At 41.2% G+C, this 16,697-nt stretch overlaps 2 protein-coding genes across 2 annotated transcripts in view; one reads left to right on the plus strand and one right to left on the minus strand.

Moving 5' to 3' along the window:
• The window catches only part of bace1 (beta-secretase 1), a gene marked incomplete at both ends in the record, with an annotated part of 30,832 nt that extends 26,012 nt beyond the window's left edge, over positions 1–4,820 (minus strand). The window contains one exon of the mRNA XM_080732060.1: positions 4,485–4,820. Within this exon, the coding sequence (XP_080588186.1) occupies positions 4,485–4,820 (336 nt within the window). The remainder of the gene's footprint in view (positions 1–4,484) is intronic.
• A 2,717-nt stretch (positions 4,821–7,537) lies between these two features.
• Positions 7,538–16,697, plus strand: part of LOC308290276 (uncharacterized protein) — a gene marked incomplete at its 5' end in the record, with an annotated part of 33,847 nt that continues 24,687 nt past the window's right edge. The window contains one exon of the mRNA XM_080732062.1: positions 7,538–7,542. Coding sequence (XP_080588188.1) covers positions 7,538–7,542 — 5 coding nt within the window. The remainder of the gene's footprint in view (positions 7,543–16,697) is intronic.

Genomic DNA, 16,697 nt, shown 5'->3' on the forward strand with positions numbered 1-16,697 from the left:
TTGCGATTAATTAATCACAGAGCCTGTAATTAATTAGATTACATTTTTTAATCGCATCCCAGCCCTAATAAGAACCAATGGTAGAAGTCCGGTTCTGACACTCCGCTACTATAGATGTCTCTTTACTATAGTAGCTACTTCCCCTTCCCACGGTTCAGTGAGTGAGGTCTCTCGAGAAAATGGCTGCGAACGACGAAAACAACAACATTAGAGCAGCACCTTCAGCTTTTAAAGCTGATATATCGCAATAGTATTGTATCACAAAGATTCGCAATATATCATGATACTCTTGCATCGTGACCCAAGTATCGTGATACATATTGCATCGTGAGAGTCTTGCCAATATCCACCCCTAGTATTATTGTGACCGTATGTCGCAGTTTACTATCAGAACCGTCACAGCTTGTTTGTATACGTCTATGGGTTTACACTTTAGTGTCAACCCTTAACTAATGTCCTGTCCAGAGGGGTGTAGGTGTAGGCTACTTCAATGATGTAGGCTACATCAAATCGCCTCATGCAACAGAAACAGGAGACAGGCTACTGCCCTATGGCCTGTTGGTTCCAAAGGCTACTTACATACTTATCTACTTATGTAGGACTAGTCTCCTTATGCTGGGATTATCTTCCCTGGTGTAGATTACGTTCATACTTCCTTATGTGGATTTACTTTACGGGGATTTAACCTGTGTGTACACAGAGCAGATTGCGTGCACATCTTGTGCCTTAGTTAGGCCATGGCGCTGGAGATCAAGGAGAAGAGGGTAAAAACATCTGCACAATGCTTTAAACAAGCTCCCAAAACGTGTTTTATTTAATGGTGCAATGTTTCGACCTTATACTGTAGGTCTTCAGGCAAACATTTGCACCATTAATAAAATACATTTTGGGGAAAGGAGGGGGAAAGAGGCCTTGTTGACACTTGCTTCAAGGTTGTTTTTGTGTGATTTACTTTTCTTTTAGATATTTTATGTATATTATGTGGGTTTTGTTGTTGTTGTTGTATGAGGGCACAAAGAGACAGGACTCGATGGTGATGCCAGACTAAGTGCCCTTATTTTATGTACAGTATGTCTTTTGTTTTGGATTTTGTTTTTGTCATATTTGAGTGATTGTATTGTCTAATTTCTTTGTTGTCATATATTGTCTTGTTGTATGGTGTTTGTATAAAAACAATCTATAATTATATTGATTTAAAAGAATATATAAGTTTTGGGAGGTTAAACCAGCATGCAGATGTTTTTCCTTCTCCTTGATTTAATCGCGATATGTAGACTATGTGTATTTACCTTCCCTTGTTGCACTAAGTCCTACTCTGTGTTCTATATCGCATAGCCAGGCTTACTCATCTGTAGAGATGCTCCGATTGCGATTTTTGGGGCCAATACCGATCACCGATCAACTGGAATCAGTATCTGCCGATATCGATATTCCCAATCACAGCGCCAAATCCACAAATTCTTCAATTTATTGTGTTACTGTAGCAGCATTTTTATATTTAATGATTCTTCTTACAAAACAACATTATACATTAAAGCCATACTGTGTAAGTTGCCCAACTAGTGGTCATTAGCCCTATAGCAAACCGCGGTCGCGTCCGCGTCTTTCGTCCGTTTTTCGTACCTTCAGACCCCCGCGTCTGCCTCCACCTCGCTGAGATCTATCTTTTAAGGGGTCCCTTGTTCCTGTGCGTTCAGTAATTCCAGAGATACGGACTCCTTCACCCTGCCTGGTAGGCGAAATTACCTAGAGAAGGGATGGTACAAACGGGCGACAACAAATATGGCTGCCATAGCGACCCCACTTCAAGATGCGCTGTGATTGGCCGGCAGTTGTATAACCCTCGCTGTGATTGGCCGGTAGTGTGATGACGCAATTTTGGCGCGAGATCCGGTCCACGGCAAGGATCTCAGTTTACATATAGAGAAGGCTTTACAGGCTGAAATTCACGGCGCGGATCTTCTAAAACTTTTGTGATTTAATAGTTAGGAGAATTTTAAGATTTGTTTTATAAAAAAAGTTACATAGTACAACTTTAAGTATACACATTAGGAGATTGCAGGCTGAGGTCCTTTAGTATCCAATTCAACTTGTAGGAGTTGAGCACTGAGGTTACATTCAGTCCCACAGATAAATGTGGTGAAAATAGCTGATCTAGCTTGTAGATCGGCGAAACCGATAGAGGCAAAGCCGATACCAATCAAAGCCGATAGAGGCAAAGCCGATACCAATCAAAGCCGATAGAGGCAAAGCCGATACCAATCAAAGCCGATAGAGGCATTATCGGCCGATCACGATCACTCACCGATCAATCGGCACATCTCTACTCATCTGCAAATAGAAAAGGTGTGATGTTCCTGCAAACGTATTCCCCAATGTTCGCTCCTTCGGTTGCACTCGGAATAAACAATATCCAAATAAAACATAGATTCTGACAAAGTTACACCTATTAAGAACGAGCTACAGGCCCATATGTTCGTCCATGTCTTACCATTTTGTGAAAAACCTTTTTAAATATTTCAAATAGCTGATCTACAAGCTCATAGCTTGTCAATGTAGATCTATCTATCAAAAGCATTATCAACCTGTTCTGTTGTATTGTTCAGCATGTGTCACTATACTATCCATGCCAGAAACAGAAACACACTTTACTGTATTAGCCGTATTGCTTCCAAGATCATAGGACTTCCCGCACCCACACTTGCGGATATGAACAATAAGGCCATCAAATGCTTAGCACTCTCAATAATGAATGACACTGATCATCCTCTGAATCGCTTCACTTCTTCCACCTCATGGCCATCTGGGCAAAGATACAAAACCCTGCAAGTGGGAAAGGGATGGATTTATTAGCAAGAGTTTGTCCCCTCAGCCAGCAAACTGCTCTGTCGACCTCATTTATTGTCTTGGTGATATGTTGTTTTGTGCTATATGGTTATGTGTAGTTTTTTCCATTGCTGTCAAACAGACTGTGAAGACAAATATGCCCTCGTGGACAATAAACATTATTATTATTCGTATTCAATTATTCTCACTTTACCTCTGTGTATGATCATGTTATTGTTGTAACCTCATGTACAGTACATCACCTGCTGCTGCTGCTGCTGCTATATGATATATCTGTATGCTGTATATGTAGAACATATATATTCATGATCATTTGACCTGTTTCTAACCTGTGTTTTTTTCCCCCTATCTGTCCTCCTCCCTTCTCTCACAAAATGTACTAAGCGTGCACACACAAGAGGCATGCTATGTCACACTTGTTTGTTTACACCTGTAAACCTGGGATGTGGGTGACAAGAATAGAGGGGTATGCGTGTGACATCATCATCGTATCCGGATGTTAAGCGGGAACGCCTACTGAGTGGCAAAAAAAAACCAACTAGTTTCTGGCCTTGACAGCCCATACATCCAAACAGAAAAGTCCTATCTGATTGCATCAAACAACATTAAACTCACTTTACCACTCTGCATGCGCATAGCTATAAAGATGATTGAACAACTGCCCAAATGCCCCATATTGTGGGGACCGATCTTCTAGGTCAGGGGTCTTCAACAGGAGGTCCGGAACCCCTGGGGGGTCCTCAGAGCTACTATAGGGGGTCAGCCAAATCTTTGTGTTTTTTACACTATAACCACTTGAACCCCATGCATCCCTATTCTGAGGGGAACATTAGCTAAAAAATAGCGGATCTACAAGCTCACAACACCTTGCGCTGCTTGTACTGTAGATCAGCTATTTTCGGCAAAGACGCCTGGTTTATACGGAAAAAAGAGCAGGCCAAGTACAGAGCCAAAGGTCAATTATGTTTTACAGTTTAAGTGGTTGAATGTCTAAAAATCCAACCTAATCATTCACTGATGATAAGAGCTGTCAAACAAGTCTATATGAAGCTATCGACTGTATATGAAATCTGTGAAAGTTTAATCTGCAACACAATTGTAAGGGGGGGGGGGTCCCTGCTTCATCTCTCTGCAAGGGGTCCTTGATCTGAAAACGTTGATGACCCCTGTTCTAGGCTGGAAGTGTTGACTAGTTGCTATGACAGTAGTTCTTGAAGTGGGATCCGTGAAATATTAATATTTTTGAACCTGGGGACAGGGGACAGCCCCCCCCCCCCCCACACACACACACACACACACACACAGGTTGTGAGGTCAATCTACCTCACAGGGGTCTGAGTTACCAGGGTCTGAGTTTTGAGATGGGGGTCCATGGCCAAATACATATCATTTTGGGGGCCGTCACATGAAAAAGTTTGAGCACCACTGACATAGAAACACAGGTTTAAAAAAATATATATTAAAAATATTAAAGACTAAAGCACAGATGTTCACGATTTTTCAAAAATAGCAGATCTACAAGCTTGCGCGCTGTGAGCTTGTATATCTGCTATTTTTGAATAGTTAAAGCCCAAAATAATTGAAGTGAATCCTTGTACCCAGGGCCCAGAATTTGGTGCGACACCCCTGCACCGTACCTTCTGAGGCGGCGATCCCACGGCCATCTCCACGTAGTATCCCTGCCCGGACTTCCCCCGCAGGTTGTCGATCATGTCCACGAAGTTGATGCCGCTCACGCCTCTCCTCCTCCTCCGCCTCCTCCGCGTGGCAGTAGTGGCGCGCGGCCCCGCGGCGGCATCGTTGGCAGCGTTGGCATGGGGTGCCAGCGGTGCGCCCTGGCGCAGTGGCACCCTGAGGAGCATCATCTGGCTGCCAGAGTCAGAGACGCTGCCGCCCTCACACAGAGTGGTCCATAAACACATCACCATCACCATCAGCATCAGCACCCAGCAGCATCCGCACTGCAGCTCCATGGTGGATTCAGATGTTGTTATCCTGTTGTTATTATTATTATTATTATAGAGATCCTTTCAGGTTGACATCTTAAGGTTGCTCAGAGGGAACACACTGGAAAATCTCTGTTGGAACTGTTACCCCGCGACCCGATCCCGGATAAGCGGTCGAACTTGGGTGGATGTTGTTATCCTGTTATTATTATTATTATTATTATAGAGATCCTTTCAGGTTGACATCTTAAGGTTGCTCAGAAGAGGGAACACACTGGAAAATCTGTTGGAGCTGTTTACCCCTGCGACCCGATCCTGGATAAGTGGTCGAAGATGAATGGATGGATGGATCTTCACCTTCATTTATTTGTTGTTTTGTTTCAGCGTAAAGATCGGATCCTGCACCATCATCACAGCATAGTTCTGTGAGCGGAGGAGGGAGGTAGAAGATCCGTCATTGAAGACAAAGTGTTAAAACGGCTGCAGTTGCTCAGCAGGAGAGGGAACACCAGGAACTGTTACCCCCGCGACCCGATCCGGGATAAGCGGTTGAAGATGGATGGATGGATGGATGGCTGCATAGATATATATCCCACTTTGATCTCTGTAATGTATTCCTTCTCAGATGCAATATAAAGGCTGTATTTATTTATGAACGCATCGCGGGCTTTTCTCTCCTCCACAGATGATCAGCGTTATGCTACAGCAACCCGCAGCAGCAGGGATAAACCAGATCTATAGATCCTGCACAGTGTTAAATCCATCCGGACACAGTGCATCCGATGATCCGATGGTTTGTATATCCGTTTAACGGACACAAATCACAGATCTCTCTCCTCTCTCTCGGTGCGTCCTAATAAAAACAGGTCCCCGTCCTCCCGTCAAACCGCAGGCCTCAGGTTTATCCTCCCCCTTCGTGGTTTAACAGGACTGACAGGCCTCCATGTTCATCCTATCCTCTCTCTCTCTCTGTCTCTCTCTCTCTCTCTCTGTCTCTGTCTCTCTCTATGGTCCGTTCATTCTAACCTCTCTCTCTCTCTCTCTCTCTCTCTCTCTCTCTCTCTCTCTCTCTCTCTCTCCTCTCTCATCCGATCCTCCTCAGAGCAGCAGCATCATCTCTCCTCTCCTGTTTAATCTGCAGCCTGAGCCTGCAGCCAACCCTGCCAGGAAGTAGGCTGCCCGACGCAGCGCGCGGTGCATTCTGGGCAATGTAGTTTATTGTATGTATGATTGTATGTATTTCTTCCTGCTCGATTCGCTCTGTATGTGTGTGTGTGTGTGTGTGTGTGTGTGTGTGTGTGTGTGTGTGTGTGTGTGTGTGTGTGTGTGTGTGTGTGTGTGTGTGTGTGTGTGTGTGTGTGGGTGTGTGTGCGCACCCAGACTGTTTTCACTAATCAGTGAATTATTTGTTTTGCTTGATCTTTAAAGTTTGACATTCAATATTATTTTATTTTATGAAAAAAAAAAAAAAAAAAAGATAGGCCTATTATATTTATGGTTTGATATAGAATGTTTACTGCAGTATATTATGTTCAACAACTAGTGCTGAATATAATATATTAATGTATACTCAAACTAAGCCATTCCACATGGTTCTCAGATAACAATTGATATGAGCTTACAGCCCCCTCTAGCGTTTTTGCTGAGAAAGGCAATGTTATTCCATGGTATAGTTGGGAATAATAATAATAATGTAGCCCATGTTTTTGCTCACTGTATAATCATTTTCAAAAGAATTAGAGAACAAAACAATGTTTGTTCCATGATTGAAGTGCAGTATGTTAGATGACAGAAGGCCTCACAAGTCACCTTTAAATGCTCCAAAGTCCAAACGTTTATTACAAAAGCAGCAAGTATCTCAACACATAAAGAAAGGAAAATGTAAAACTGCTGCAAAACCAGAGTATCTCAACACATAAACACAGGGTCTCCTTTCAAATGATAACCAGAATATACTCAAATGTCATTTAGGTGGAATAAATAACAAAAAAACAAATAAAATGAAGAAGGCCGAACTGATGCAAAATGTCATCAAAGTGTACAACACATTACAGTAGACAACAATCTCCCTCTGGCTCCCTCTCTCTCTCTAATAATAATAATACATTTGATTTATAACAAGCTTTACATTCTTGCGAATCTCAAAGTGCACCCTGCAGCCCACCACAGTTTTACACTACATTAATAACTTTATAAAACAATATCTGGAAACTAAAGTTATTGCCCTTTATCATCTGATTCTGTAAACAAAAAGATAATTGGAAAGGTATTAGATTAGTGCAAAGTCTGCAAATAGGGGATTGATCTGTAAAAACAAAAACTGATTTAAGTAACATCAGACATTAACAGACCAAATCAACAACAGGTACAATTAAATGAAAACAATACAAGAAAAGAAAACAAGATTTGATCAATGAACAGAGTCAAAAGCAGGAAACAACTGATTATTACATAATGATAGGTAACACCAAACGATGTACTAGGGATCTGGTCAAAGCATAGACCTTTTGAAACTTGTATCAGTAACGGCTGATCACTCTCAGATCATCATTTTACCTCATTTCACTCCATGTTACTTTACGGGTTACTGAATGTTACTGAACACTTTTCAGTTGTTTGACAGACTTTTTGCTGTGGCGCATGTGTGATTTGAGTTCAGTCTCACGCACAGACGCATGCACACGCAGAAATGGGCACAAAATACAAAAAAGTATTTGAAATACATATTAAAAAAACTTACCACGATGAGGTCAGGGTAGAATCTTGGTGACAGTATGTATCCTGATCAATATTAGACAACGTTTCTTTTTCCTTTTTTTTAAACTACTCTTTTGTATTTTGTGCCCACACACACACACACACACACACACACACACACACACACACACACACACACACACACACACACACACACACACACACACACACACACACACACACACACACACACACACACTTCAGATATAACTCTAAATATCATCATACCGCACATGCCATTGCTTTTCCATTTTATGTACAGTACAAGTACTGTCAACTTGTCTACCCACGGTCTCACAGGAAATGAACAACAGTGACGTCTCAATTTATTCTTAAAGTCAGGGTGCCGCGATATTTTACCCCCTAAAACATGTTCGTCAGGTATTATGATTATACTTAGAGGATGATCTTTTTCAAAAAGGTGTACACGTTGTGTTTTTATGTGGCCACACCCACCAGTTCATTAAGTATACCTGTTCGTCAGGTGGGTGGTGACCAAGTTGAAATTAGCCACACCCACAGCTGTTGCTGAATGGAAAAAAGGTAGGAGATGATATTATGATGTCATTAAAGCAGTGTATTTCAATTGGGCCTTTTGACTCCGAGGCTATTAGAGTATTCTTAACTCCATAGACACATACAAAACAGAAAAAGTACAACACTATGGCACCACCTCTTTAAGGGTAAAATACAAATCTAAATAATGCGCTTCTTGTAACACAAAGATAAGAGTTGACAGGTCTCATTTTTCAAATACTAGAACAAAAATAAAGATAAGGAACGCAACATCAGTCAAGTAATGTAGACCTATGCATACATGTTCAAAGCAGGCATTCATGGGAACAACATGCTCTTATTATATTAACAATACAATTAAATATAGGCCCATGATAATAACTACCTATGTATAACACATTCCAGTGGAGCTCATCCACACCAAGGCAATGATTAATTGACCTTTTACAGTTTCTATAGCAATGGTATTGTCACAGTCCCTCCGGGATATGGGATATGTGACAGTCCACATCAAGGTGACCAGCAGAGATCATTTTACGTTTCCAAATCCCATCAAACAGTGTGCATAGCTTTAATGTGGTTCTTTAAGGACCTGTGACTTTTGAACCATTTCTCACACTGGTCACAGAAGTAGTAGTTCTCTGCATGCATTATCTCGTGAGATCTGAGGCCCTTGTCAGTGCTGAACCATTTATCACACTGGTCACAGTGGTAAGGTTTTTCTCCTGTATGATGAATTCTCTGGTGACGTTTGAGATCAGTCATCTGTCTGAACTTTTCCCCACACTGCTGACAGTGGTAGGGTTTCTCTCCTGTATGAATTCTCTGGTGTTGTTTGAGACTACTTCCACGGCTGAACTTCCTCCCACAATGCTCACAGTTGTAGGGCTTCTCTCCCGTATGAATTCTCTGGTGCTGTTTGAGAGGACTTCCACGGCTGAACTTCCTCCCACAATGCTCACAGTTGTAGGGCTTCTCTCCCGTATGAATTCTCTGGTGTCGTTTGAGATGACTTCCACGGCTGAACCTTCTCCCACACTGGTCACAAATATGTTTCTTCACTTGGGAAGGCAAGACATCTGGGATGGAGAATGAGGGGAGATAAAGAAACCACAAAATGATTAGAAATAACATGTGTTGCGTTAACAAGTGATAATGTTCTAATTTCCAAAGTCTTTCTTCAGACTGTAGACCTGGAGTCTGGGTGGGTGGAAACCTTGTATGTCCAAAACTGTTACTTTAAAGCTCTCATTAATCATGTTCACTGGTTCACAAACTTCCACTTATAATTGAATTAGTCTACTTAGGCAACTTTTAAAATGTAAAAAATAAAAGAAAAAGGTCATAAAAAAAAGTCATCGTTACGCTCAAACATACTGTAAGGATACTACCAAATGGTAAATGGTGCATTACTGCGTTTATATAGCGCTCTATTCCAAAGCGCTTTACATAGATTGTGCATTTCATTCACCCATTCACACACACACACATTCATACACCGATGGCGGGGGAAACCATGCAAGGCACCAACCTGCACATCGAGAGCAATTCACTGTTCAGTGTCTTTCTTACTCAAGGACACTAACCCTGGGGGAGCCCGGGATTGAACTGGGAACCTTGCGGTTCTCCATCCGGCCACTCTACCCCTGAGCCACTGCGCTTTCAATGAGTCTAAGATGGTTAAAATGGAACTTGAAGTTACAATGGGTTTACGCAGTATAGGAGGGGGGCGTATTTTCTGTCACACCACGCACGCGACACACACACACACACACACACACACACACACACACACACACACACACACACACACACACACACACACACACACACACACACACACACACACACACACACACACACACACACACACACGAGCGCTGCGGACATCAACCGCAGATCACTCCGGTGCTTCTAGGGAAGAGACAGCATAGTCGGAGGCCTTAGGGTTTTTTCGTGCTGAGCGCCAAATTTTGCACAGATGTAGCCCAGGGCATGCTCTAATGATTTAGCTAGGGCGTCCGACCTTCGGGGTCGCCACGGCGGCCAAATAAAGTTGGGCTCCCATCGACTTTCTATACAGGAGGAAAATACCCAGAAAAACTTCTGGGTATTTAAGTAGGATGTGAGAGGTCTAACTAGGGTTTGATGCTGAATCCATTGCAAGCATTTGTTTTGCACAAAAAAAAACATTCCTTGGGCTACAAATGGCCCCACAAAACACCCACAAAAGAAGGAAGAACTGTGAAAAGTGATGACTCATCACTTTTCATCACTAAACCATCATTTTCTGGGGCCATTTATAGCCCAAGGGATGTTTTTTTTGTGCAATACAAATGCTTGCAATGGATTCAGCATCATGACAAACCCCTAGTTAGACCCCTCACATCCTACTTAAATACCCCCAAAAAAATATATATTTTCTGGGTATTTCCCTCCCGTATAGAAAGTTGATGGGAGCCCAACTTGATTTGGCGACTGATCAGCGCGAAATTACCATTCTATCTCCCTAAGGCCCCCGACTAGCAGGACATGGCCGCTAAAAGCGTCCCAGAGGTTGGGAGGAGAATGTTGGTACCCTCGATACTAATATATTTTATATATACAGATTTAGAAATAAAATACATTTTCCTGTAAATGTCACTTTCTGGTTTTCCTGGTCGGTTTGATGCCAGTGCGAGATGCGTTGCCAGAGCAAATGTCAATAAATCTGTGATACAGTCCTGCGCTGTTTTTTTTGAAAACCACGTGACCTACAGTATCATAATGTCAGTTTTCGGGTTGTGACATAACCCCTTTAAACGACGTTAAACTCAACCACATTACAGATAGAAAGAGGATAATTCAAGCTGCAAAGTGTTTGTTTCATAAAAATCCACCGTAGACATGTTATGAGCTACTTTCTTCAATACATTCTGTGCAGGTGGTTATTTTCTAAGTGTTGGAGACTTGGAGTTTGGAAGCGCTCGTTGGAAATCACTCAACGGTCCTACGTACCACTCGTTTCTAAATTAGTAAGACGCCTCAGGGTGACAAACGCCATGCCTTGGCCATCTGGCCAGTGATGTATATCGGACCAGTTACCCATATATGGAGACCCCTGGTACCCATATATGGAGATCCATGTATTGTATATGGAGATATGCTGTGAGAGCCCAAACATGCTTACTCAGTTATTCTTTATGCAAAAGTCTTTATGATGTCATACACTTTTATGCCCATACATGGAGATCCCTGTCTGTAGAACCAGCCACACAGATATGGGCTGTCTTGGCCATCTGTCTTGGCCATACCGGTATATGGATTCTGTTAGTGTGGTATGTGGCCTCCATATAGATATGGGCCATCTGGCCAGTGATGTACAGTGGTTGTACCTTGAAAGTGCTGGTCGTGGCACCTATGTGGTACCACCATGGCAGCCAAATCAGTTGAGGCACCACGTTGTTACATGCCACAACCACTAGGTGGGGTAAGAGAGCAACTAATGCCCAGACAAAGGCATATGAGACAGGTTTGTTGCTTAACTGGGTAGTTTATTTAATTTTCAAGAATGAGAAGATTTTGAGCTTTCAGTCAACAGAAATGACTTGTTGGCAATTGTATTAAATCCAGGGGAAAGGGTGAATTTAAATGCAGAGTTCTAATGAACTGAAAAAGCAATTATTGCTATATTAACAACTGTTTATCATATTTAACAACATTAGACAAATGAACTATTCTAATTTCAAAGTCTCCAGGCCAGGAAAAATAAAGGATAAATAAAATAATTCAATAAAATCCTCCAGTCAACCATTCAAAGTTGATTATCACCTTTAGGCATTTTATATATCCCTATGTAATTGTGAGTATTTTCTTTTTTAAAGATTGCTACTTTAAAAAACAACTATGTTTCTTACACTAAACAATTGTTAGACGACAAAACAAACACCAAAGATTTGAAATCTATCACAAACAATGCCATTTCAGTGGACTAAGCAGGAATCGAACCCCTGTCCTTTGGCTTACAAACCTGTCTTTCAGTCCCCTAGACCACACTGGACCTAATGCAGAAGTGTGTCGTACTGGCTAGAGTCTAGTTAGCCTGCTACAGTGACAGCCTGAATAGTTGAGAAACAGATGTAGAGTTCTTAATGATAGTTTTTTAAATGATTGAAGACTTTATTAGAAGTTTGCATAGGAAAAGGTACAGTTTCATGAGGGTACAGTTCACTGGTACAATGTCTACTAAAAGGAGATCCATGAAAAGACTAAGCTTATTTCCACAGGAAACCATTAAAGTATCTCATACAAATAGTTTTAAAAATCAAATGGTGTTTATGTGATAAATGGAGGCTATATTGTTGCTACATTTCTGCCAATCATAAAAGAAGGGGGGAAAAACCCCAGCTCTTTGCAGAAAATAGCCGATCTACAAGCTCACAACGGCTGCCGAGGGGGAGGGGTGATGGGGAGTCTGATAGACAGATCTCAGACTTCTGACTGCCCCCGGCCATGAGTTAAACAAGGATCTCAATGTAAAACAGCATTGGGCTTTCCTGAGCTTTTACCAGTGAACTGTATTAACTGTCATGAAAGTCTACCTTTTCCTATGCAAACTTCTAACCAGTTTAAATATAGGCCTGTCTTTAAAGTGGCAATCTTCAGTCTCCATAAAATGCAGGTTTACAAAAAGTGATTATAACTTATAAATGTTGAGATTTTATTGTATTGATTTTTTCCCCTGTACGGTGTTCCTTGAGTACTGGGGGCTGAAGAGTTTGTTTCTTTATAAAAAACGGTTTATTACAATAAACAATGTTATTTAAACAAAGCAAACACAAAAGATATTGGATAGTGTTAGCACCCCAAGCCAGAATGGAACCTCAAACTCCCACTTACAAGCCCTCCTCAGAGTCCTGTAGACATTCGTACAATTGTTTAAACCCAGGCAGTTGTAGTTGAGTGGTTAGTGTGCCTGCCTGGCAGTCCAGAGCTCTCCAGAGTAATTGCAGGTACGATTCCTGCTCAAGTCACATGTTTGCTGAAGTGTCCCTGAGCAAGACTTTTAAGACCCCCAATAAAGAAACAATCTGTATATAGAAACAATACTAATTCTTTATTTTTGTTTAAACTGTGTCTGTTTTGCAATCATCATAGGGATATACAAAGTAGCCATAAAGTGATTACTAATTTCTAATTGTTGAATGTAAGATTTTATTGTTGTTGTTTTTTTCCTGTCCTGGGGACAGACCTGATTTTCATTACACCTTGGCACCAAGGTACATAATACATTATTATTATTATAATGTTTTATTTATTTATTGGAGAAATAATGCAAAGTTCTTCAAATGACCACAACTCCCCCAAGTCCCAACCTAGCCTGGGGCCAGCCTAGATACTAATGCATCTAGCTAACTAACTGCAGTATCTACCTACCTTGTTTTAACATGGCTGGGATGTCTAGCTCAGCTAGGCTAGTCCCAACCCCCCATGTGACACAGTTTAGCAAACAAACTCACAGAGAGAGTCAGACACACACAGTGGGGGGTTGGGGGTTTGGGAGTACACAGGTACGAATTCTGGCCAGGCCACTTACTTGCTGAAGTGTCCCTGAGCAAGACTTTTAAATCCCTAATAAAGAAACAATCTCTATTGAAATAATCCTAATGACTTATTTTATTATTGTTTTAACTTTGTCTCTTCTGCAATCATCATAGGGATATACAAAATAGCCGTAAGTGATTACTAACTTCAAATTGTTGAATGGAAGACTTTATTGTATTGTTTTTTCCTGTCCAAGCGACAGACCTGATTTTCATCTTGGTGAAATGGCTCCCCCACCCTCCCTCCCCAAGTCCCCATCACCCCTCCCCCTCGGCAGCCGTTGTGAGCTTGTAGATCGGCTATTTTCTGCAAAGAGCTGGGGTTTTTTCCCCCTTCTTTTATGATTGGCAGAAATGTAGCAACAATATAGCCTCCATTTATCACATAAACACCGTTTGATTTTTTAAACTATTTGTATGAGATACTTTAATGGTTTCCTGTGGAAATAAGCTTAGTCTTTTCATGGATCTCCTTTTAGTAGACATTGTACCAGTGAACTGTACCCTCATGAAACTGTACCTTTTCCTATGCAAACTTCTAATAAAGTCTTCAATCAATCAAAAAACTATCATTAAGAACTCTACATCTGTTTTTCAACTATTCAGACTGTCACTGTGGCAGGCTAACTAGACTCTAGCCAGTACGACACACTTCTGAATTAGGTCCAGTGTGGTCTAGGGGACTGAAAGACAGGCTTGTAAGCCAGAGGACAGGGGTTCGATTCCTGCTTACTCCACTGATTTGGCATTGTTTGTGATAGGTTTCAAATCTTTGGTGTTTGTTTTGTCGTCTAACATTGTTTAGTGTAAGAAACATAGTTGTTTTTTAAAGTAGCAATCTTTAAAAAAGAAAATACTCACAATTACATAGGGATATATAAAAACGCCTAAAGGTGATAATCAACCTCTAATGGTTGACTAGAGGATTTTATTGAATTATTTTATTCATCCTTTATTTTTCCTGGCCTGGAGACTTTGAAATTAGAATAGTTCATTTGTCCAAAACTCAAGCTTTGTACTATTATTATTATTATTACCCTTATTATTATTATTTTCCTGTCATGGGTCGTGGGGAAATTAGAATTCAATAGCATACTTATTACAAATCTAGTTGAGGTCTAGGCGCATCTAGTTTTTTATTTGTCAAATGTTTTTAAGTATAATAAACACAGTTGTGTATAAAGCAACAATTGCATTTCAATTCAACCTGAACTCTGCATTGTCGTCTAATTTTTCTTTAATTAATAACAATCACAATGAATCTGTTCACCCTTGCTGTGTTGCCAACACTGTAATGTAGGGTTCATGGACTCACATGTGCCTCCCTGTGGCAGATAAGCCACATTACATGCTGTAACACCTCTAAAAAAGGTGGTACCACCTTTACTCAACTACACTGTAGTGGCACTACAGTGGTGCCACTGAGGCAGCCAACTGGTGACACTGCCAATCTCAACTGCTAACGACTGTATATCGGACCAGTTACCCTACCTTATATGGAGACCCCTGGTACCCATATATGGAGATCCATATATGGGCATATGTTAGTGTGACATCACAGTGAAGCCAGAGCGTGATGTCAGAGCAGCAAACCCATTCTGTTAAGAGTGGTTCCCCTACCACTACATTACAGTGATGTCAGAGCTCAGATTCAACACATTAAAAATAAATCTAGAGTTGCAAATTGTGGCCAGGGGCACACAATTGACAGGTGCATTTCAATTGGTGTGGGGTAATTGATCACACCAGCTGCCAATTGTGTTCCCCATACATTTGTGCTTCCATAAGAAGTTTTGAACTCCACTCCAGAGTGGAGCTGGTGGAGATATTTGACTAAACACAGGTTTTCCACTTTCAAATGGATATGAGTACAATATCTGAGGAATTAATTATTGGGTGAGTATAGGCCTACACACGCAGCACAGAGCATGTATTGCTGTGGATTTCAGTCTGCTAACCGAGAGTGGATAGGACAGCTCAGTTCAGGTTTTAATGCGAGTTCTAAATATTCAAGAAAAATAAAATAATAATAGCTATAAGTAGATAATAGAAACCCTGAAAATTGATCAAATTACAATAATAAGAACTGTCTATCCATCACCATCCCTGACATGTGTGTGAATGAGAGAACAGATAAGCAAGCAGTTGTTTTGCTTACTTGCAACTGTCTCCTAGTTTAATTGTTGTATTGTCTTATGGTAGGCTACTTTAAAGATTGAGTACCGTTTTTTTCTATGTTTAATCATGTGTTTATAGGATGATGTATTTGCACTGTATAAAATCTACTTTCACCAGTATGGCAATAGTGTTTTCAATGTGGTGTTCTGTAGCCCAACTGCTATTTACATAGGCCTATTACAACTGCTACATGGCCTGTAGCCTACTGTATGCTGGACTCAGTTCATTTAATAAGCAAATCTCTGGTATAAAGGATTCTCTGACTGCTATTATTATTTCCATAGTGTAGTAATGACTACATCTTGTCCAGGCTAAAATCGCCTATGCTAATAATACTAATACTCCCTTCACTGTTCATTCTCTCACTGTTCATTCTCTCTCCTGTTGGAACAGGACCTAATGGACCTACAAAACAAACACATCACATACCTGTTCTCTTCAACTTCAATTCGGGCTTCAGAATTGTTTCCAACAGTTTGTGTCCATGGTCGATCTGTCCCTCCTCTGACAATGATGACAGAGTTTTGGAGGCCATCGCCTTTCTTTTAAAAAACACAAACAGTTCCTCTTCCGTCCATTTGGACAGTTTATACTTGAGGCATGGTGTCACCAGCTGGGCTCTGAATCTGCTTAACATTTTATTACAGCAAGGTAATGTCTTGACAAAGTATTGGTAGTTTACTCTGCTGCACCTGGACAGCACCTCCGAGTTAGACAAACTGTTAGAAAGTCCAAACCATAGATATATATAAGAAGGCTAGATGGCGCAAGGCGGAGTCGGCGGCGTCGTTCACTGGCGGCCATCTTAGGACAGGACCATCCCCCGCGTCCTGCCGTTGTATTGTGCCTGTAAGGTGAGTGATCTGCACAC

The sequence above is a fragment of the Nannobrachium achirus genome (genome assembly GCF_963921795.1).
Source record: "Nannobrachium achirus genome assembly, chromosome: 8".
Taxonomy (NCBI): Eukaryota; Metazoa; Chordata; class Actinopteri; order Myctophiformes; family Myctophidae; genus Nannobrachium; species Nannobrachium achirus.